This window comes from Pseudonaja textilis, chromosome 3, assembly GCF_049901715.1.
Source record: "Pseudonaja textilis isolate UNSWEBS1 chromosome 3, rPseTex1.2, whole genome shotgun sequence".
Lineage (NCBI taxonomy): Eukaryota > Metazoa > Chordata > Lepidosauria > Squamata > Elapidae > Pseudonaja > Pseudonaja textilis.
This window is the reverse complement of record NC_141992.1, coordinates 130,214,528-130,236,154: the sequence shown is the minus strand read 5'-3', so window position 1 is coordinate 130,236,154 and position 21,627 is coordinate 130,214,528. Positions and strand designations below refer to the sequence as shown.

General features: G+C 39.6%; 1 protein-coding gene across 1 annotated transcript; it reads right to left on the bottom strand.

The window, feature by feature from the left end:
• Window positions 1-5,330: 5,330 nt before the first annotated feature.
• On the bottom strand, window positions 5,331-21,299 carry LOC113436602 (serpin B11-like). The gene is made up of 8 exons (XM_026701087.2): window positions 21,236-21,299; window positions 19,381-19,572; window positions 17,835-17,942; window positions 16,337-16,456; window positions 13,052-13,169; window positions 10,957-11,099; window positions 7,159-7,314; window positions 5,331-5,944 (listed from the first exon to the last, which is right to left on the bottom strand). The coding sequence occupies exons 2-8, from the start codon at window positions 19,564-19,566 to the stop codon at window positions 5,540-5,542; spliced, it is 1,236 nt and encodes a 411-aa protein (XP_026556872.1). The 5' UTR covers window positions 19,567-19,572; window positions 21,236-21,299; the 3' UTR covers window positions 5,331-5,539.
• Window positions 21,300-21,627: the final 328 nt, after the last annotated feature.

Here is a 21,627-nt window from a genome sequence, read left to right as displayed (position 1 = left end):
GTTTGTACATAATCAACTCAGTACACAATAAAGATAAATAGGAGAATTCTGCCTCCATAGTAGACAAACTTATATGCTGTTGCCTTATAGACTTCCAGCCAATTAATGTCTTACCCAGCATTATGGCTGTTCCTGAAGTCGACTTTCTAGTATCTCTTTCTGCTGCAAAACTAGCATCTGCATAAGCACTCAATATGAGATCACCTTTTGGTTCTAAATACAGTGCATGGTGTAATGTACCTTTAAGATATCTTAGGATTCTTCTCAATGCTATCCAGTGACATTGAAGCGGATCGTTATTGTGTCGTGCCAGCTGATTAATACTAAAAGCAATATCTGGCCTTGACCAATTGCTAATATATGATAAGCTACCAACCAAGGATTGATATAGTTCCTTATCACATTTGGGACTTTGTGTATCCATTTTGCAAATATCCTGACTCATTGGAGTCTTTGCAGGCTTACAAAGTTCCATCTTATAATCTATTAGCAATTTAGATATCTTATCTTCCTGAGATATCTTAAAACCTTTCTGTGTTTTCAGTATATTCAAACCTAGATATCTCTTTATCTCCCCTAATTGCTTGATTTTTATTTTCTTGGCTAATGATGCAATTATTTCATTTGCTTCATCATTAGTTTTAGTTATCAGAGCAATATCATCAGTAAACAACAATAATAATGATATTTTCCCATTCTTTTCTCTCTTAAATAGACATGGGTCGGCTAAACCAGCTTTAAACCCTATATTGGTCAGTTCCTTCACAATATACTGGTTCCATTCATAGCCCGATTGTTTAAGACCATAAAGGCTCTTCTTTAATAACCAACAATCATTATTATTGTCTCCTTTAAATCCATTAGGCCTTTTCATATAAACAGTATGTCTTAGTGGAGCATGCAAGTAAGCAGTTTCCACATCTAAATGGTTAACTATATATTGCTTGCTTGCTGCCCACACTAATGCTGCCCTTAAAGTTGCTGCTTTAAGACTAGGTGCAAATACTTCATCATAGTCTTTTGCACTTTGTCTAAAGCCTTGGGCTACTAACCTTGCCTTATGGATTGTGTTTCCATCCTTATCTGTTTTTATTTTAAAAATCCATTTGCAGCCAATGGTTTTTTCATTACTAGGTAATCTCACGTTTTCATACACTTTCATATCCTTCAGATACTTCAATTCCTTATTGATAGCTGCATACCAATTTTCTTTCTCTTTAGAAGGATATCTTCTTATCTCATCCACAGTATTTGGGATTCTATTTTCCTGGCACACTGTATTAGCCTGGTATCTATCAGGCGGTTTAGAAATACGTGTAGTCCTTCTGGGTATTACTGGGCTTGGTTGAGTTACTACCTGTTCCTCATCTTCAGCTATTTCTTCCTCTAGGGGCTGTACTTCTTCCTGTACTTCTTCCTTTACATTATTTTTAAAGTTACAGGGATACTTAATGGGATTTCTGTATGATTCAATAATCACCTCGTTATTGCTATCCTGTTCTAACTTATCCCATCCTACGTGCTCTAGAAATTGGGCATTAGCACTACATAACACCTTAGATGTGCCTTTCTCCCAAAATCTATATGCCCTATGGTTAGCTTGGTAACCAACGAAGAAAAATTGTTTAGCTCTGTGTTGCCCTTTACGCCTGAGTTGTGTAGGGATATGCACCCATGCTGGTGCACCAAATGTGTGCAGGTAACTCAAATCAGGCTTCCTGCCATGCCACATGGTGAATGGTATTTCACCAGTGGTTGAGTTAACCACATTATTTAACAAATGATTAGCACACATTGTTGCCTCCCCACACAAAGAATCAGGTAACCCAGAATCAGTTAGCATAGTACGGGTCATTGCCTGCAGAGTTTGGCCTTGCCTTTCAACATATGCATTGTGTTGTGGTCTGTATGGTGCAGATGTCTTATGAGCTATTCCAGCTGCCTTTAATCTATTCTGGAATTTGCTATTAACAAATTCCGTGCCATTATCTGTCACCAGGGTTATCAGTTGCCGTTTAGTCTTTCTTTCAGCAAACCTTAACCAATTGAAGAAATGTTGATATGTTTCAGTTTTGCTTTTCATTAAGTAGCAAAACCCATATCTAGAGTAATGGTCCATAATGCTCAGTATATATCGAGCACCCCCAATACTGGGTTTCTTTGGACCTATAATGTCTGCAAATACTACTTCTAAAGGTTCTTTAGTTTTGAAACCATTTAGCCTATTTGCAGGCATTATTTTACTCTTATCTTCACAACAGACATTACAACGCAAATACTTATCACAGGGCTTTAACCTTATTCCTTCAGATAACTCTACTGTACGTTTTAGCATTTTAAAATTTACATGCCCCAAACGTCTATGCAATAAATGGATACATTCATCATGAGGCTTGATATTATTAAATACAGTTTGTGCCTCCCCTTTCTTACTGTCATGTAAGACATATAATGTTCCATTTAAAGCAGCAGTTACCTTTTTGTTATCTCTCTCCAGTATGCACTTATTATTCTTCATATCACAATTGCTAAACATGGCCAGTTCAAAAAATTTCTTTGGCTTCTTTAAATTCTGGCTTTTTCTTTTTCTGCAGAATCTTGCCAAATGTCCTCTGCCTCCACAATTAAAACACTTTTTAATTGTGTATGCCGTTGAAGATAAATTCTCTTCTTCCGGGTGCTTTACTTTACACAGCTGGTTTCCTTCAGGCTTTGAAGATAATTTCACTTCTTTATGTTTATCTTCCCTCAGCTGGTCACGTTCACTCCTTCTCCTGGCTTCTTCTAATAGCCTGCCGGTTATCTCAGTTACTGATAAACTGTCTTTTGGTAACACCTCTAATGCAGTCACAAAATCATCATAGCTTCGATCCAAAGAAGACAGTATGATGTATACTTGTTGCAACTCATTAAATATAAGCTCTTTTTCTTGCAATTCTAGAAAAATGCTTTTCATACAGTTTAAATGAGTTAACATGTCTCCATTTTTCTCAAGATGTGTTCTAAACAGCTTCCGTGTAAGATTGATATGAGCTCCTACACTGTCTCGAACATAAATCCTCCTAAGATTCTCCCAGCAGTCTGCAGCACTTTCCACTCCACGAATATGAATCAGTTGCTGGTCAGACAGAGTGAGACCTATGATGCACAACGCCTGCTCATTTTTTCTTTCATAGTCCTGTATCTTTTTATAATCCTCTTCATCATTGGGATTTAAGTTATAACTATTTAACAAACAGTTTGTCTTTTACAGTAATGTGCAACTCACCCCAAAAACTCTAACTGCTATAACCTGGTCAGTTAGACTGTGCTCTCTGCTGGGCCCATAACCAATGTTAGTGATTGGGGATAAACCCCCAAGCAGAGTATGCAGCAGCAGTCAAGCCAGGCAGGCAAATGAGAGAGAGAGTGGGCCCAAGAGTATACACACACTGGAGACAAAAACACTGTTTGTGGTTTTAAAATAGTTATTTAATACACACAGAAATTAAGAAGTGTCATTCAGTCCATATGTCAGTATCCAGTATATCAAGTCAGTTACCTAGTTCATTAACAGTCAATACAATGTTCTTATCTGCTTGTATATCTTCTCCTTCCGATACCTTTCTCTCAAGGACAACGCTGAATCCTCAGCTCACCAAGCAAACAGTCCTTGTGTTCAGGTGAAATGGTATCTGGCACAGTAGCCTCCAAAAGTAAGCAGATAGACGTTCCAGCAGGCAGCAGACCAGGAACAGAACCAGGTGCATCCAGAAGCAGGGGCTATTACGTTTCCCTTCCTACCTATATGGCTGCCTGCAACCGCACCCACAATGACATTGCAGTTTCTTGCTTAAAGCTACAAAACACTTAATCCTAGGTTTACATATTTATTCAACCCAAACCTGGTTGGTGTATCCATATACCCAACAGGAACAAATTAATGAGGTGTGTAGCGCAGGGGTGTCAAACTCGATTTCATTGAGGGCTGTCTCAGGGTTGTGTTTCAACTCAGGAGGGGGGACACAGGTGCATTGCCAGCCTGGGTGGGCATAGCCAGCTCGACATCACTTGTGTTGGGGGCACCTGGAAGAGGGCTGCAGGAGGCCATCGTAGCCAAAAACAGAGGTTGGGAAGGCCACACATGGCCCTCCCAAGCTCCCTTTTCATTGGCAGAGTTACTGTGGGTTGGCCTTTCACTGTTTCCAGGGCAGCCCTGCAAGCTAGACCTACTATTCTGAGGATCAGATCCAGCCGGCAGGCCTTGAGTTTGACACCCCTGGTGTAGCGCTATAGTCGACAGGATATAAAAGTGATAAAATAATACAAATATTCTTTAGCGTGTTAATTTTTCTGTAATTGTAATTGATCGTAATTGATTCATGGCACTGTGAGCTTTAGAGAAGGAAAATCCAGACTGAGAATTGAATTATTTGTCTGGGGTTCAAATGACCAAAGAAATAAATAAATCATTTTCTAATGTTCGCAACAGAAAGTGTCTGCAAGCTTTTAGCCTTAGATGTGTTAATTTGTCCAATTTCAACATACCTTTTTAAAAACTCCATCTCAGCACAGTGAGCAATTTTGCAGATTTCAATTTTCAATATTGTGCATATGCAATTTCTATTTATTAAAGACTTCTCTTCATAGCAGCTGTTAAACTGCACTCCACCTGGGCTTATTACATGTATTTGTTTGTTTCTTTGGGAGAATTTTATGTGTTTAAGGTGTATAAATCTTGAAATTTACCTCTATGATTTTAAGCTACTTCTATTACTAGTCAGGACCAGAAGATTGCAGGGAACAAAATATTTCTATTCTGCATTCTGTATGTTATTTGCTGAGGCTCTGCACGAAAAGTGATTTCTTGCTTAGAGAAAATAAAATTCTTCTTAACAGTGTTTCTCAACCTTAAGATGTGAAGACTTCAATGCCCAGAATACCTCAGACACAAGGCCACCTGTTCTAGACTGCCAACCAGGTGTCTTCTGAATACATTGACCGATACCCTGTATACTACCCAGATAGCATTTCTCAACATTTATGGAAAGAGGGAGTCCAATGTATCTTGAGCTTTTGGGATTAGAGAAGAATGTTCTAGGTCAGGGGTTCCCAACCTGGGGTGCTCGCACCCCCTGGGGGTGCAAGACAATATTCCAGGGGGTGCGAGAAAAGTCCAGGTAAATAATAGGATATTGGCTATATGTTGGCATTTTTATTTATTATTTATTTCAGGGGGTGCGAGGTTCGAGTGAAATTTCTTTAGGGGTGCAGGGCGAAAAAAAGGTTGGGAACCCCTGTTCTAGGTGGTGTAAGATTATCCACAAGTCTTTCCCACTGCATACCATGTTCCTTGTCTATAATTCCTTTTATTTTTTTAAGGTACTGAATTAACTTATGAATGCATTACCAAAAAAGTGTTTGTGTGACAGATGAAATTAAGCAATATATTCAAGGCGTGTTGTAACTGCCATTTTATAATCAAGTTATTGCAAAGAAATTTGTGGTTTCGAGTACAGTTTAATAAGCCTCAAGGAAAAGAAATAATACCGCTTGAGTTTCAAGGACAGCAGACTTTCCCAAGGAAAAGAACCGTGTCTGTAGGATTATGCAGAATGCAGAAGAGGAAGGGATGGTCAGCCAGAAATAATTCGTGATGTTCTAAGCTCCTATTGGAGACTGCAACACCTGTTGCAGCAGCTGCTTCAGTCCCTACTTCATTGATGTCTACATAAGCTTTGTGAACAACTGTGGACAAGAAGAGTTGGGGGGAAGGAGACATTCCCAAGAGGTCTGCTTTTGCTTCACTGAATACATCAATGAGGCCCAAGGCTTGCAACGTCAGGTTGAGATCATAGCCGGCTTCTAACCTGAAGCGAGGTATATATATTTCCACAGGACGCTCCCTCAGGTTTCCTGGAGAAAGCCAGCTTGCTAAATTCTTGCAGGTCAGGGCAGCCTCCACCTGTGTAGTTTAAACATAATTGGCAATAAATGATGGGGCAGCTGGGTGGCAGACCTTATCCTTTCATGCATATGGTGAAATGGGGTGTATTTTCATTTAAACTGGACTCATTGGGTAGGTGATCATACATCTCAATTTGTTCCGACCCTAATTTTATCTAGCTTGAATTAATTACCAAACACTGAGCAACAGTGAACAGGGATTTGATAGAATTTCTCATGAAACAAGTGTTTCATTCTATGTGGCTGAATCTTAATTCTCTCCCTTTTCTTTTCTATTAGCTCCCTCTAATGCCTGAAAGGTGCTGCTACAAGCACGCTGTTAAACCATAAGCTGGAGAGTGCCTCAACCAATAAGCTGGTACAATATTTTCTTCAGCAGCATTGCCACCTGCACATAACTCATCTACCTTGAATCAGTGTCTTAAGTTTGGGCCCTGAATGTGCCACTACCTTGGCTTATGCTTATTGTAGCCATCATCTTCTTTTTCACTTCTCTAAATTTTCTGAGGGAATTAACTGTAGTTTCCCATTGGCTGCATTCACAAAACATGCTTAACCTGGTTACTAAATTAATCTATTTACAATATTTGCACAATATTTGGTACCATAAACTCAGAAATTAGACATGTATGCATTATTCATATATTGGCTCTGTAAAAACCTTGATTAGAATAAAATTATCCAAGATTTATATGTAGTGAGAATACACCTAATAGGACTTTACTGACTAGGTTTAATACAGGGATCCCCAAACTTGGCAAGTTTAAGACTTGTGGACTTCAACTCCCAGAATTCCTCCTCCAGTCATGTTAGCTCAGGAATTCTGGGAGTTCAAGTCCACGAGTCTTAAACTTGCCAAGTTTGAAGACCCTTGGTTTAATACATAGTCTGCAGATAGCCATTATGCCTTTACAAGGAAACTATGACTGAAAGGAATGAAGCAAACCAAGATTTGAAAATGATGAAGTTTGTTTCCAAACCTAATTCATTTTGATCCTTGTGCTTGTAGTCTCCTGTTTTAGACATAATGAAAAAATACGATTAATTGAAGCAGTCTTCAAATACTGCACAGTGAGGAAGGAGCATGTTTGTAGGCTAAATTTAAAATGTAGAAACTAGATGACTGTTTTATGTATGTATTATGAAGCTTGAGGTAGGTTGCAGAAATAAATACATAACGTTTTATGTTTCAGCAGTGTGCTTTGGAGTTACCTGCTCCAGTTGGCTGATGTCATTTGGTAATATTATAATCATGGACAAAAGTTCATCAACGTATGGTAGGCAGAGGATCTGAGCACTTTTTCCATCTGTGTGTCCCAGTTTAAATCTCCCTTGCTGATACATCATATGGACAGGTTTAGTCTCATTCTGTTGCCAAAGATAGAGTAAATATTAAGATTTAAGATTTTTTTTTAAAAAGCCCCATCCTCTTACGTTAAGGACCAACATAGCATAGGTTGCGCCTTTTGGAAGCTGAAAACAGAATACAGAGTTAGGATTTGGTAACATGCAAATTTGGCAAGTGGTTATAGTTGAAAGAAGGGATACGTCAATTAAAGGGTAGAAAATTTTACATGTGTGACGTGTTCTCAATATAAGACAGTGGTTGCTAACCTTTTTCGGCTCCTGTGTCGATAATTACGAGCACGCCCGCTTGTGCTCACTCGCATGCCAGCACCCAGAAGGCAACGCGTGCTGGGGCCCCTCCACGCCCCCTGCGCATGCACGTGTGGTTTCCCCCTTATGCACCGCATTTGTGCATGTGTGTGCGTCTCCCGCTCACCCCCTCCGCCCTCTGTGCATGCGTGACAGTTACCTGACAATCAGCTGTTGGGCGGCGGCACACACGTGCATATGCAATGGGTCTCTTCCAAGCGACCTCTCGCATGCCAGGGGAAATGGCTCTGTGTGCCACTTCCGGCATGCGTGGCATAGGTTCGCCAACATGGATATAGGAGATTAAAATCCACACTCCATTTGCCCATTTTCTTTTCTCCTTTTATGCTCATGTTGATAATATTTTAGGGAGATTTGTTTTCCAGTTTCATACACTGTATTGCAATCTTCAGATTACCCAAAATATGCTGTCCTACCGCTGTGGGAGTCTGTTTTTTTAAGCAACAGAGGAAGATCCCTTGTGAAGCCATAAGGACAAATCCTTTTAAAATGTAAGCCTGATTTATACATGGAGTAGAATAATAATAAAGGAAAATATACATGAAACTTAGGGTTGACACGAGTGGTTCTAGGTGCTTTCTGAGCTTGCTGGTTTCTTGCAGACATTTCATTACCTAGTTTGCAAGTTAACAAGTAGTAATTTGCAAGAAAACAAGTAGTAGTTTGCAAGAAAACAAGCAAGCTCAGAGAGCACCCAGGGCCCCTCAGTACAATAATAGTTCTGTGGATGGCAGAGCAATAATTAACAAGTAAACATGTTCCAAGTGAATTGACATCAGTCAGGCAGAAGTTACAAACTCATGTTGCTTATAAGAGAGGAGACAGTTGGGTGGAGCTCATGTTCTGCCTGCCTAGGACTATCAGACTAGGTCAGAGAAAGCTGGATCACCACTGTTGTTTTTATTAAAACTGCCCTTTGTGGCGTTGAGTGGTAGAAAGCATTGTGTCAATTCAGCTGCAGATGGAGGAACGGTTTTGACTTTCCCTGGATTAAAAAAAAAAACAAGGGCATTATGCAGATCAAAAGTTTGCTAGTGGGCGTTTGGGATTTTTCAAGGTGGCATGTTCCGTTTGGCAACATACGATATTAGGTTCAGCCTAAGGTTTAAAGCTTCTGCAAGTGATCTGTTCGATCAACTGCAAAACTGTCTTGTTGTCCATGGGTGTAAATAAAGTGCTCTGGATCCTTAAGGCAAGTCTATTCCTTCCCAGCTTTCATCAAGAGTTAGAGTTTATATTGCAGGGAACACACCTCTTCAACTAACCAGACCTTGCGTAATTAAGCTCTATTTGACGACAAACAGTAATAACTATGGCTCAGGGATAGAGCAACTCTTTGAAGTTGTACTACTACCACCACAAAATCCAATAGGTAGCATGTTTTTCCCTTTCTTTTGTCTGCTGCCACCTAGTGGTCACCCTATCAGTATGCACTACACTGGGTGTACAAGTAGTCTTTGCTTGGCTACTCATTTAGCTGTCTCATTCAGCTACCATTTGCAGGTACAATGGTGATAAAGTAACTTTACAACCTATCCTTTCATTTACAACCTTTAACAGATCTGGGGAGTAAAGGAAACCTAAAGTAAGTTCATAGCAATAGCACTTAGACTTACGATATATATCGCTTTACAGTACTTTACAGCCCTCTCTAAGCATCAGCATATTATAAGAATAGTCCCAGTTTCACTTAACAACCACTTCATTTAACAACCAAGTTGCTGGTCTCAATTATGGTTGCTAAATGAGGACTACCTATAGTCTGCTTCTGCCTGCTGCTCCATGGCTAGCTGCTCCATGGGTAGCTGCACCCTGCAGCAGATTATATCCAGGTTTGTTCTAAAGAATTTCAGTCTCAACCAGAGATTAAAGGTCTCAAGATGGCTGCCACCATTGCTTTGACTTTATTTACATAACTGCTGGCATCTCCACCAGTAGTTGCTACAAGGAGGTAGAAAAACAGGAGTCCTGCCTTCAGCCATTGAAATAACTGTGTTTGAAAAAAAATAAATACCTTTGCAGACAGTTCTCTCTCTCTATTCTCTATACTAGAGAGGAGTAAAGTCCAAGCTACTGGGTTTTGAGTAAGGAGAAATGAGAGTTGACTGAGTAAAAGGAAGAACGTGCTAAATTGAAACTGTCTAACAATGCAAAATAAAACAATGGAGTCCCAAAGGTGTTTTTTCAAAAGGCAACTGGACTTTGTTTGAGAAGGTTTTGAGTAAATGATGGATGACTGAGAATCTCCATAGACAAAACAATGGAGATTCTTATATTTGGTAAAGGGGATGGCCACTTATCGGGGGGGGACGGAATGATTAGTAACAGATCTCTTTGACTATGGACCTTTCCCACTTCTATCCAATGATGTATACTAGCCTTGTATTCTGTGTTACTGGAAAGTCAGCCAATCAGTAACTTAAAACGGTTATGTAACCTTGTGGTCCTTCAGATGTTGTTGGACTTCAAAATCCCTCGGCCCTAGCCAGCAGCTATTCACCAGACATTATGGAAGCAGTAGTCCACCATCATCTCAAAGGACACAGGTTCCCTACATATGAACAATAGAATAACTCTGTCATGCCCCTGTTAGAATCTGACTCCAAGGGAGGGGAGGAACAGCCGACAGGGAGTAGGAGTGTGACTCCAGAGGTTGTGGAGGAAACAGGAAGGGTACAGGCCGGCTGGGCATTCAGAGGAAGACCCAGGCCCATCCCCTCTTCATCCTAGGGCATGCAGGGAGGAGTGGATAAGCAAGAAACATGAATGACATGGTCTATGGGGGAGGAAAGGGCCTTGATCCCCTTCTTGGGCTGCAGCTGTGAAGACTGTTTAAAAGGACAAACTGTGCATGGGCCAATGCTGGAAGCAAAGTGTAAAAATGTTTCTAGTTTGTCAGTTCTTATTTGAGTTCCGGCATCCTTCCCAGTATGTGTATTTCAATATCTGTGGACATCTTCAAGCCCTTATCCTTCCTTGTCTTATTAATTTTGTCAGTGTGGTTTGTGTTGTTTTTTTCTATTTATAATTTATATGTATTTTGAGTTTGAACAGAAGTTCTTCCCTTTTGCAACTGTTTGTGGGGGAGTTTCTTCTCCAGTCAATGATAATTGGATCTTTGAAGCCAAGTTGAAGGAATTAAAGGGACTTCACCTGTTTTTGTGACTTTGTTGCTTTTGTATCCCATCCTGGGTCATCACAAACTCTGAATATTGGTAACACATCAATTATATTCAAATATATAGTGAAGTCATGCCATATTGCAACATATTTAAAAGGTCACATATTGCTGTACTGTACAGTATGATGATATTTTATGTAGCACTGCAATACCTCATTCAGCCTAAAATTTCTTTCAGTTGTATACTTCGGATCAAATTGATGTCGCCAAGTTGCTTTAAAGTAAATGGCATTTGCCAGCACCAGCACTGTTTGTGGTCCAATCACACCTGGAGCAAAAAGTTCCTTAATGTTTCCTACAACAAAAAGAAATATGATATGGGAAATAAAATGAATCATGTGCTTGCCTTTTTTTAACCTGGCAAGGAAATAGCATTTGTACAATATTTATTTGTACAATACTGAACAATATTTTATATGCTAAGGGCATACTGAATGGTACATAGCATACCCTTTTTTTAAAAAAAAATCAGTATAAAGAAATGGAAAGTTGGTAGGTTATGAGAAATTAGAATTGTTGATGAATGGGAGGATCTACAAATTTAAATAGGAAATAAATAAGTAAGCTGGCAAACCACAATGCTTATTTTCACTAACAGGTAATACTCCAGAGCAGGGATGTCATACTCGTGGACTGTGGGCCGGATGTGTCACGTACTGGCCCTGCCTCCACCTGGTTTAGCAAAGGGGGAGGGAATCCCAATACAATACATGACACTGCCATGACAATGCAAATTTGACAACCCTGCTCTAGGGCAGGGCTTCTCAACTTAGTAGCATCAAGATATGTGGACTTCAATTCCCAGAATTTCCTAGTCAGTTGAAGTCTCATATCTTCAAGGAGTTTCATATGGCCCGTCAGTTATCTAACTCTGTTCTTCATGAAATTGCGCTGTATTTTATTCCTTCTAAGCTACACCATAAAGACTTGTGAATTTTGACAAGGATTTCCCAGGGGCGATGTCTAAAACCATGGACTTTCCAGGTATCATTACGCATCTATAGAAAAGCCTAAGAAAAGAGGAAGCCTCCTTCAAATTAATTTACGGAGACTACATTGAGTTTTCTTGGCAGCCATAACTTGTAGTTTGCCATTGTCCTATTTTGCTGTTTTCCCAATTTTGCTGTCAAGTCGATAGTCCTATAATTCTTTGGTGGCTTCTCCTCCAAGAAACCTGCTTAATGGTGGGTGTGAGTATGGGTGTGGATGTTTATATCTATCTCTCGTCTCCAGGATACTCAGGTTCACCTTTTTCATAAAAACAAAGCAATTATTTTTAATAGGCTACAGAGGCTTTCATCCATAATAAATTGCATGGAAAAAGATAAATAGATAGCTAGTGTCAACTAAAAAATACTTATTTGGGTTTTTTTTAGGTGCCAGCAGAAAGGGAATGGGTAAAGTAGTACATTCCTTAAATGCTTCAGATAATTGCTAGGCAGCCGAAGCTGTTGGCGCGCAAGATTATTACTGGAGAGCATGACTGATGATTCTTGGTTATGGATGTGTCCCATTGGAGAATATACATCCAGAGAGGGCGGGGAAGACCAGGGAAATGAATGATGTGTCTTAGTGTTGGCTGCACCCAGGTAATGCCGACGTGGTCACTCCTAATAAATCATTTTTTTTTTTTACTCTGAGAGATGCAGCTAGAGACTTATGATTTGAATGGGGGTGGATTTGTCAGAGCCCCGACAGCTATAAGAGAAGACTTGTATAAGAACTAAGTCTCTTGGGAAAATAGGAAGCTGCTTATAGATCTATTTAGTTCTATTTTGGCCCTACTGATTGAGGGCAAATTTCTGGCTTTCAGGAAAGAGGTTTTTTTCCCATCTCTATTTAAAGAATTGTGACTTATCCAAGGTTTGAATTTCTTACCTCTACCTGCCTAAAAAGTTTCCATTTCTTTTACAATGTTTGCAGAATGGGGTATAGGTAGTCCTTGTTTAATAATAATCTTGTTTAGGGACCATTCAAAATTATAACAATTCTGAAAAAGTAAATGTACAACCAGTCCTCATACTTATGACTATTGCAGCATCCAGGTATTCACCTGGCCAAGTTTCGGGTTCTTCACAACTGGTTTACGACAAGCAGAGCTATCGGACAAGTCAGCAATAAAATTTGAAATTGCAGTCATGTAATTTTTAATGACTGTGTTGCTTAGCAACAGAGTTGCCAGTTCCTTTTGGGGTCATTAAGCGAGGGCAACCTATTGTCAGGACAAGAAACCCTTGCCTTTCTTACCTTGGGTCTGCTTGTAAATTTCAAGGTTAATTGTCTTCCTTGTTTCTTCGGTAGCAAGGAAAAAATCCACTATCTGCACCATAGCATTGTAGATTTCCTTAGTACTTGTGAGATATTGCTGGAAAATTTCAGTGAGAGGGGAAAAGAGGAGGGAAGAAAAACACATCCTGAGGTGGTGCATTTTTAGTCAGCAGAATTTTTTGTGTGTGAAGTGCTAGGAGTTTTTCTTACATTGGACAGGAAAGACGCAAATCCAACAAGACTATGAGCATACATTTCCCCACCCACCAAGGCTTTGCTCAAGAAGATATTGCTCTGTCAGAACACCAAACAGAAGTTAGGCGGAAACGATCTCGTAGATGACCCTCACTCTGTCAAGGACCTAGGAATACTAATCTCAAATGATCTAAGCCTCAGAGCTCACTGTAACAGCATTGCCAAAAAGGCTTTAAGAGTTGGTAACCTTATTTTGCGAAGCTGCTTCTCCAGCAACATTCAATTGTTAACTAGGGCATACAAAACCTTTGCCAGACCAATTCTCGAATACAGCTCGTCCACCTGGATCCTGCATTGTATATTGGGCATTAATACAATTGAGCGGGTTCAGGGGTATTTCTCAAGAAAAGTACTCCAATCCTCTATTCACAATAGAAGTTCCTATGCCTCCAGGCTCGAAATGTTGGGCCTGGACAATCTGGAACTGCACCGCCTGCAGTCCGATCTAAGCATAGTTCCCCAAACTGTCTGCTATAACATCTTGCCTGTTAATGACTTCCTTCAACTTCAATCACAATAATACATGGGCAAACAACCGATACAAAATCAGGATAAACCACTCTAAACTTGATTGCAGTAAATACGACTTCAGCAACAGTGGTCAATGCCTGAAACACCCTACCTGACTCCGTTGTTACAGCCTCAACCCCTCACAGCTTCAACCTCAAACTGTCTACTGTGGACCTCACCCAATTCCTAAGAGGTCCTTAAAGGGAGCGTGCATAAGCGCACCAGCGTGCCTGCCATCCCTGTCTTACTGTCCCCATTTATCTGTACTTACTTCCATTGTTTCTGTTTATGTTCATACTTACACTTATTATCTTGTACAAGTTTGACAAACAAATAAATAAAATGAAATGAAATAAATCTCTAATTTTCATTGAAATTTCCCACAGAAAGGGAACTTTCAGATCTGCTGGAACCAGGGGTATAAAACAGCTGAATGGACAAAGCAGGATGTGGACAAGTGGAAAGGAGGACAAATTAGAGGAGGAGGGAGGAAGATACATTAACTCTTTAACCCAAAGATGCTTTTTCATGAGGCAACTGAAAAAGCATCTTTGGGACAACCATGATTTGGATGACTGAGAATCTCCATATAGACACTAACTCTTTAACTTTCTTATCACAAAAATTACAGTGAAAGACTGCCAAAAATGTTTTTAGGTCTATGTCCGTGATAGCAAACCTATGGCACATGTGCCAGAGGTGACACGCGGAGCCATATGTGCCGGCACGTGAGCTGCAGGCAAATTTACCTCACTGCACATATGCATGCCTCACAGCTGATTTTCGGCCGGTTTGAGGCCTTTTTCGGCCTCCCAAAGGCTTGAGGAAGGCTTTTGCAGGCTTCTACAAGCTTTGTAGGTCGAAATCTAGCCCCATTTCATCATTTCCGGGTTTTTTCAGAAAAACAGGAAGTGACAAAACAGGGCTAGATTTCGGCCTAAAAAGCTTGTAGAAGTCTGCAGAAGCCTTCCTCCAGCCTTTGGGAGGCCGAAAAAGGCCTCAAACTGGCCGAAAATCACCTGTGAGGCGCAGTGCAGGTAAGGGGGCAGCGCGGTGAGAGGGGATTTCATGCATAGGGGATGTGGGGGGTGCACATTGCCTTCTGGGTGCTGGCACACGAGTGCGAGCGTGCAAACACGTGGACAATTTTTGGCACAGGAGCCCAAAAAGCTTACCCACCACTGGTCTACATGAATATGAAATGAACTTCTTCCAGCATCAGAAAGAACAGTTTTTCAATTAAAGGACTGTGCTGGTACATTTAGGAGCCGAAGGCTTTTAACTGATTGAAGTCTCGTTAATTTCAGGCAGTTGGGTAAGCTGACCTGTGGGTACTAATCAAATAATTAAATTAATGAGTAGGACTTGTTAACTTGTAGTCAGCACTTATTAGAGAAGCCCTGCACTGTGAAGAAAAGCTGCTCAGGAAAATACAGGTAGTCCTCAACTTACGACCCCCAAATTTCTGTTGCTAAGCGAGTCAGCTGTTAAGTGAACTTTGTCCCATTTTACCACTTTTCTTGCCACAGTTGTGGAGTGAATCACTGCAATTGTTAAGTTAGTCACACAGTTGTTAAATGAATCTAGCTTCCCATAGTCAGAAGGTTGCAAAAGGAGATCGCATGACCTTGGGCAACTGCAACCCGTCATAAATATGAATCAGTTGTCAGGCGTCTGAATGTTGATCTTGTGATAGTGGGGATGCTGCAATGGTTGTAAGTGTGAAAGAGGGCCATAAGTCACTTTTTTAATACTTGTAACTTTGAACAGCCACCAAATAAACTGTTGTAAGTCAAGAACTACCTGTATTCAAAAAGCTGGACAATACTTGATTTTAAGGCTATGCCTGCCAGAAGAAGGACATGAAGACAAAAAGGACAGTACCTCCTACTTTTGTTGGACATAACCAGAACATTGGAATGAGGCTCCTCTGAGACATTAGAAGTTGGGGAATGAAATGTTAAAATATTCATGGTTACTCCAAAAGGAATGAACACATTTTTTTCTCGTCTGTTGGATCTAAGGCAGGGGTGTCAAACTTGCAGCATCACGTTGTCATCACGTGAGGTATCGCAACGTTTTCACCTTTGCTAAAATGAGAGTGGGTGTGGCCAGCGCGTGACGCATCTGGTCCGCAGGCCACAAGTTTGACAGCCCTGATCTAAGGCAATATAACATCAAACTGAAAACGGCCTCAGTTCAGACAACTATTTTTAACAACGGCTTAGACTGCTGCAAAGAATCAACAAGTCTTGTATATCCGGTCTTCACTTTCCTTCGTTTCTTAAAATGTCTGATGTTAGGATTGCAATAACATAGGAAGCTACTTTGAACTTTAGTCAGCTAACTGGCCTATCTATTTTAATATTGCCCACAATGACTGACAGATCCAGCACTGGGTATTTCCCAGCTTTACATGAAGATTATTATACACTGAATCTAGAATACTTGGCAAGCAATGAAAAGGCTCTAACTTTATTTAAAGGAGGGAGGCCTTACCTGAAGAAATTGATATCCTTTCTGCATGAACAAATTATTGGCCAGTTTCAGCTGGTAACCATGGCTGAGGTTATTCAGCTGAAGTAAGAGTTGCTTGAACTCGGAATAAATTGTTCCTTCCTAGTCAAGATATGAAAGAGAAGATTGGAAGCTGAATAAAAATAATTATATTGCTGTCTCCTTGGCATAAAAGGCAGGAAACATATCACAAGGTTCAATTTACTTCACGGTAGGGCAGTCAACTTTGGTGCCCATTTCTATCAGGGTATATGCTAATATCTCTCTTGAGGCACACAAGTTCTCTGAATCGCCTGACTTTGTTATTTTTTAAAAAATGAAACTGGTATATTAAAGAAAATATAAGCCTCCAATATTATATTTCTACGATTGCCTCCCAAAGTGGTAAAGAGGAGTAAAACTAGAGTAGGTCACTAGAAGTAATCTCAGTCTGCCTGTGGATAAATGAGTCTTTTGTGCTCAGCTAGGATCACTGTGGCAGCCATGTAAATATTCAAAAGTTCTTATGGTAGTCATATGGGAGCCGTTAAGTTCTCCCTTACAGATTTTGAATCTTTCTCTCACAAGGACTATGAACCAAATGTGCCCCCCACCCCCCCACATCTGATTATAGACTTTGAAAAGCTGGCTTGTCCCCTAGGCCTTGGGTTAGGGTATAGGTTCAGACTCTTTTTAATCTGATTTTTTTAAATTCAATGTTGTAAGTCGCTCAGAGTCCTTAGATGTGAGATGGGTGGCAAAATTCATAAATAAATTATTTTTCTTTTATTTGGTTCTTGCTGTTTTAGGCTGTTGTCTAAAATAGCAGAGACAGAAATACACTGCTTTTGGGGCTGTTTTTTTTTTCAAAACAAGCAGAAAACAACTGAACACTTAACCAAAGAAGTAGATCTGGGCTATCAATCCTAGGGTTGTGATATCTGTGCCTTTGTGGCTTAATGGAACAAGTGTAGCTTTGCATTTTGAGTGTCCTTTGAGGCCCTTGCTTATTACTGTGAAATCACTTGCTTATATAAAATAGTACATGAATATTACAAATCCTAGTGTTATCTCTAATTATTGGACTCTGGTTGTATTCCTACAATGTTAGTACATTTGTACTTTTCATTGCTTTCCTATGTTTGTGTCTGTTGTGTGGTTTAATCTCTATTTGTGTTGCTAAGAGGGTAAAGGCTATGTCGGGGTGGGCACCTATGGCCCTTTTATGAATTATGGACTTCAACTCCCAGAATTCCTGAGCAAGCCATGCTAGCTCAGGAATTTTGGGAGTTGAAGTCCACAAGTCATAAAGGGGCCATAGTTGCCCACCTCTGGGCTATGTAGCACTTCTGATAATGTGGAAGCTTATCTCCACCACTACCATATATAATAGCTCAGCCTGAGTCCATCCATAAAGTATTATTGACCAAAGTACTGGAGGGAACAAATAATTTGATAAATTATATAATTCTGTGGGGTTTAACAATGTTTTTGGACATACTGATGGAAGAGGTATGTCTTGTCTCACAGATTCTGGCGCAAGTTCAACCATTCTTCTTTCAGAATCAAGTGGTCCTGTTTCTCCAGGAGTTTGAGCAAGGTGTAGCACCTACAGCAAAAGTAGTTGCAATCAACACAGAATAAAACAGAGGAGACCTTATTTATAACATAAATAAGCAGTCAGGCAAACAAGCAACACAGCATCTGCAAAAAAAGGAAACTGGTCTACACCTGAACTTAAAACCACCAACAATAAATTTTTATAATCAAATATAACCTACTGCAAAACAAAGCAGTATCCTCTGGTCTGGATTATATTTATTTGCAGAATGCCTTTGAACGAAGAGCTACTTCATGATTGTACAATTCTCCACATTTGCAAATGCATTCATGAGATGCACTCAAAATTCCAAGTATGTTCCATGTGCAAAATTGCCATGATTTATGACAGCTTTGTTTTTTTATAATAAATACCACTAGTCTCTCTTTCTACCTAAATGTAACACAAACACGTCTCAGCCATATATTCTTTTTAGCAATGCACTCAAGATATTGCCTTCAGTTGTTGTTTTTTCCTGATGTCATCTCATCCCCAGCCCACAAGTGTAAAAGGATTAAGTCACCCTTAGATGTAATGGAATATTTTCTGTCTTATTCCAATACCATCCAAAGGCATGTCAAGATGTGCCGAATTGTTTAGACTTTGCGTCACCCATTACCTTGTTGGAAGGCAAGGAACTGCAGGGAGTGGCAACAGAGGCAGGAAAGGCAGGTAATTGGAGGAAGAGCACATTTCATCACATCTTAAAGACATTTCTTCCCATTCAAAAATGGATGGATAATTCTACAGGGAATATCTAGTGGGTATCTCGAATTGCTGAATTTGGCTTGGGAGAATAGGCCAACTTTCCCCAAACTGATGCCCTCCAGATGGCTAGTAAAATGGAAATTACAGTCTAATTCATCTGGAGGAAGGTTCAAGTGCAGTGATTATTCTTTCCTGTTAACAGTTATGAACATGTGATGCTGAACGGAAAGCAGAAACAGAAAAAAAAAGTTTACTTATTTTACTGTACTAATTAAGAAAAGTGTGGCTATATACAACATACATTAGCAAAATGTATTTTGCTATATATGTAAATGTATTTTACATTAGCCAAATCACATCGCTTCAAATTTAACGCTCACTATAAAAATAGAAAAAGCAAAAAGGGAGTCTAAATAATAAGGGCATAGGAAAACTTCCATTCTACAAACTCCTTTTCAACTGACTTTGAATGCAATGGATAAAATCGGAGTGCGCTCCCATAGAACCCACACAGTCTGTTTTCTTTAAAGCAGACAATTGATGTAATACATTTGGTTTAGGTAAATGTGTCATTTGCATAATTTAAGCCTCAAACAACCATTGCTCAAAATCTTCCATGTGCCTCAACTGCAGATTTGGTCTTCCAGCATTATGTGATAGAATTTTTGAATCAGCTTCCAGGCCCTCCAAAAAAAGAAAACAAATTTTTGTCAGGAACCCCTGTCATGGTCTTGCTTACCTTTTCAATCTGCATTTTACTAGTCCCACTTGCACCAATTAAAACCATGCCCAGGGCCATTGAAATACTTGCAGGAGAGAAAAAAACATTTTTGCAAAGTTTATTGGAATTTAAACTATTGTATAGATCCAGGGCAAAGGCAGTAATGGCTTTGGAAAGTGACTGCCTGGTGAGACTCAAATCCATGACTGGCTAGGAAAAAAAAGAAAAGAAGAGAAAACCTATAAGTAACCAGCTGCTCAGGAGCAGCAGGTTTTGGATATTGCATATAGAAGTCTAGAAAGCCACACCCAAGGGAAAGGTGGGGGGGGGGGGCAGCAAAATAAATTTATTTAATATGAAAGCATCTGTCAAGTTGCACTTTTTCAAAGCTGTTATTTTCAAGTATATTTTATATTCAAAGTTCCTGCAACTGGAGCAGGTCAGCCAAGAATAGAAAAACTGAAGCAAAAAGAAGTGAAAACAAATCTATTTAGGAAATTACAGGGAAAAAACTAACTAGAATGGAAACAGGTGATGATTATACTTAGCTGCAAATACAATTCACAACAAACATGCAACATTGGATGCTTTCTAGAGCCATGCAGCTTTAAGATATGTGGACTTCAACTCCCAGAATCCCTCAACTGGCCAGGGAATTATGGGACTTAGAGTCTACACATCTTAATGTTGCCAAGTCTCAGAAACACTGATCTAGACCAATACAGGTAATCCTAGCTTTAGACCACAATTGAGCCCAAAATTTCTGTTAAGTGAGACATTTGTTAAGTGGATTGTGCCCCATTTTATGGCCTTTCTTGCCACAGTTGTTAAGTAAATCATTGCCGTTGATGAGTTAGTAACCCCGATTGTTAAGTGAATCTGCTCTCCCCATTGGCTTTGCTTATCAGGTCACAAAAGGTGATCACATGACCTTGGGACACTCTGAAGATTGCTATAAGGTTGCAACTGTGAAAATGGTAGTAAGTCACTTTTTTCAGTGCCGTTGTAACTTTTGAACAGTCACTAAATGAGCAGTTGTAAGCCGAGGACTACCTATACAAGTATAGAGGCAATGTTGACTTTCTAATAGTTATAGACGAGTTTTAAAGTAACACTGAACAACATTGAACCAGAGGAAGTTAAAACGGTCACATAATCAATCATTTAAATCATGCCGTAGGGTGTACTTGAGCGTACATGGTATCCCCATGTCTGATGGGTAGGCTGAAGTCTCCCTGTTGAGTACCAGGGCTGCAGTACAATGTTTGGTGCTGCTGAATTGAACTGTATTCTTGGTACTGTATGGACAAACCAGTCATTGTCTTTGGAGAAACACATTTAAATTCTTTCCCTCTTCCTCAACAAATCTCTTATGGCAAGTTGAAAATTGAAATATTCACAAGGGGACAAGAGTGGCCTGCAGGATTTAGGCTACCAAAAGACACTTTCCCCCTGCATTATCTTTCTCTTCCCATTTTAGGAATCTTACCAATTGTTCTCAGCAATGGAAATCTATATTGGAAAATGTCCTGTTTGCAATATCTCCCACATCCTTTCCAAACAGATTGATCTGTCATGACACTATAGATCCAGCCCATACTATATTTACATTTAAAATAAAAAAGCAGTCATGTTAATTTCATTTCATTAACAAGTGTTCGTTCACAAAACCAACATCTTTCATTTGGCTTTGTTTGTACAGACATAATTATCTGTTGTTCTTCACTATCTTGTATTAAATTTGTGACTGTCCTCTGAATTCATAAAACAGCACTTTCTTTTCACACATTCACCACCACCCCTTAGTTATGAAAAGCATTGCTTTCACATTCAGTACTTAGGCATATTAATATTTAAACAAAATCATATTTACCGGCTGCTTGACTTTGGTTGTTATGAGATTGCTTTTACCCAATGCTTCTCTTCAGCTTTCTGAGGAAGTCTATAATTACCACACCCTTTCATGGCTGTATGCATCAGGTGATTTCATGTTTGGAGAAATTTGTATCCACCTCCCATCATATGAACTCTTTATTTTTATTATGTATGAGTCTACATTTTAAGTGATTTTTCTTTACCCTAAAATAATCTCAATCTCTGCTTTTATACAATCCCGTTTGATTAGGCTACTTTTAATCAAACAAAATAATATCCAATACAATCGAGTATTTTTGGAGAGCAATAGAAGCAGGTTCTTGCCTGTACAAGTTTAACAAGTAAGGAAATGAAGACAATTAATTTTGAGCTTTGTGACACACGCACACA

Bases quoted from the DNA above. Each gene is read 5' to 3' on its own strand.
- LOC113436602 (XM_026701087.2), bottom strand. From the start codon at position 19,566: ATGGATTTGAGTCTCACCAGGCAGTCACTTTCCAAAGCCATTACTGCC. The intron at 13,170-16,336 runs GTAAGGCCTCCC...GAAATTTTCCAG, and splicing joins AAGGATATCAATTTCTTCAG to CAATATCTCACAAGTACTAA. The intron at 5,945-7,158 runs GTAACTCCAAAG...TAAACTACACAG, and splicing joins ACATCAGCCAACTGGAGCAG to GTGGAGGCTGCCCTGACCTG.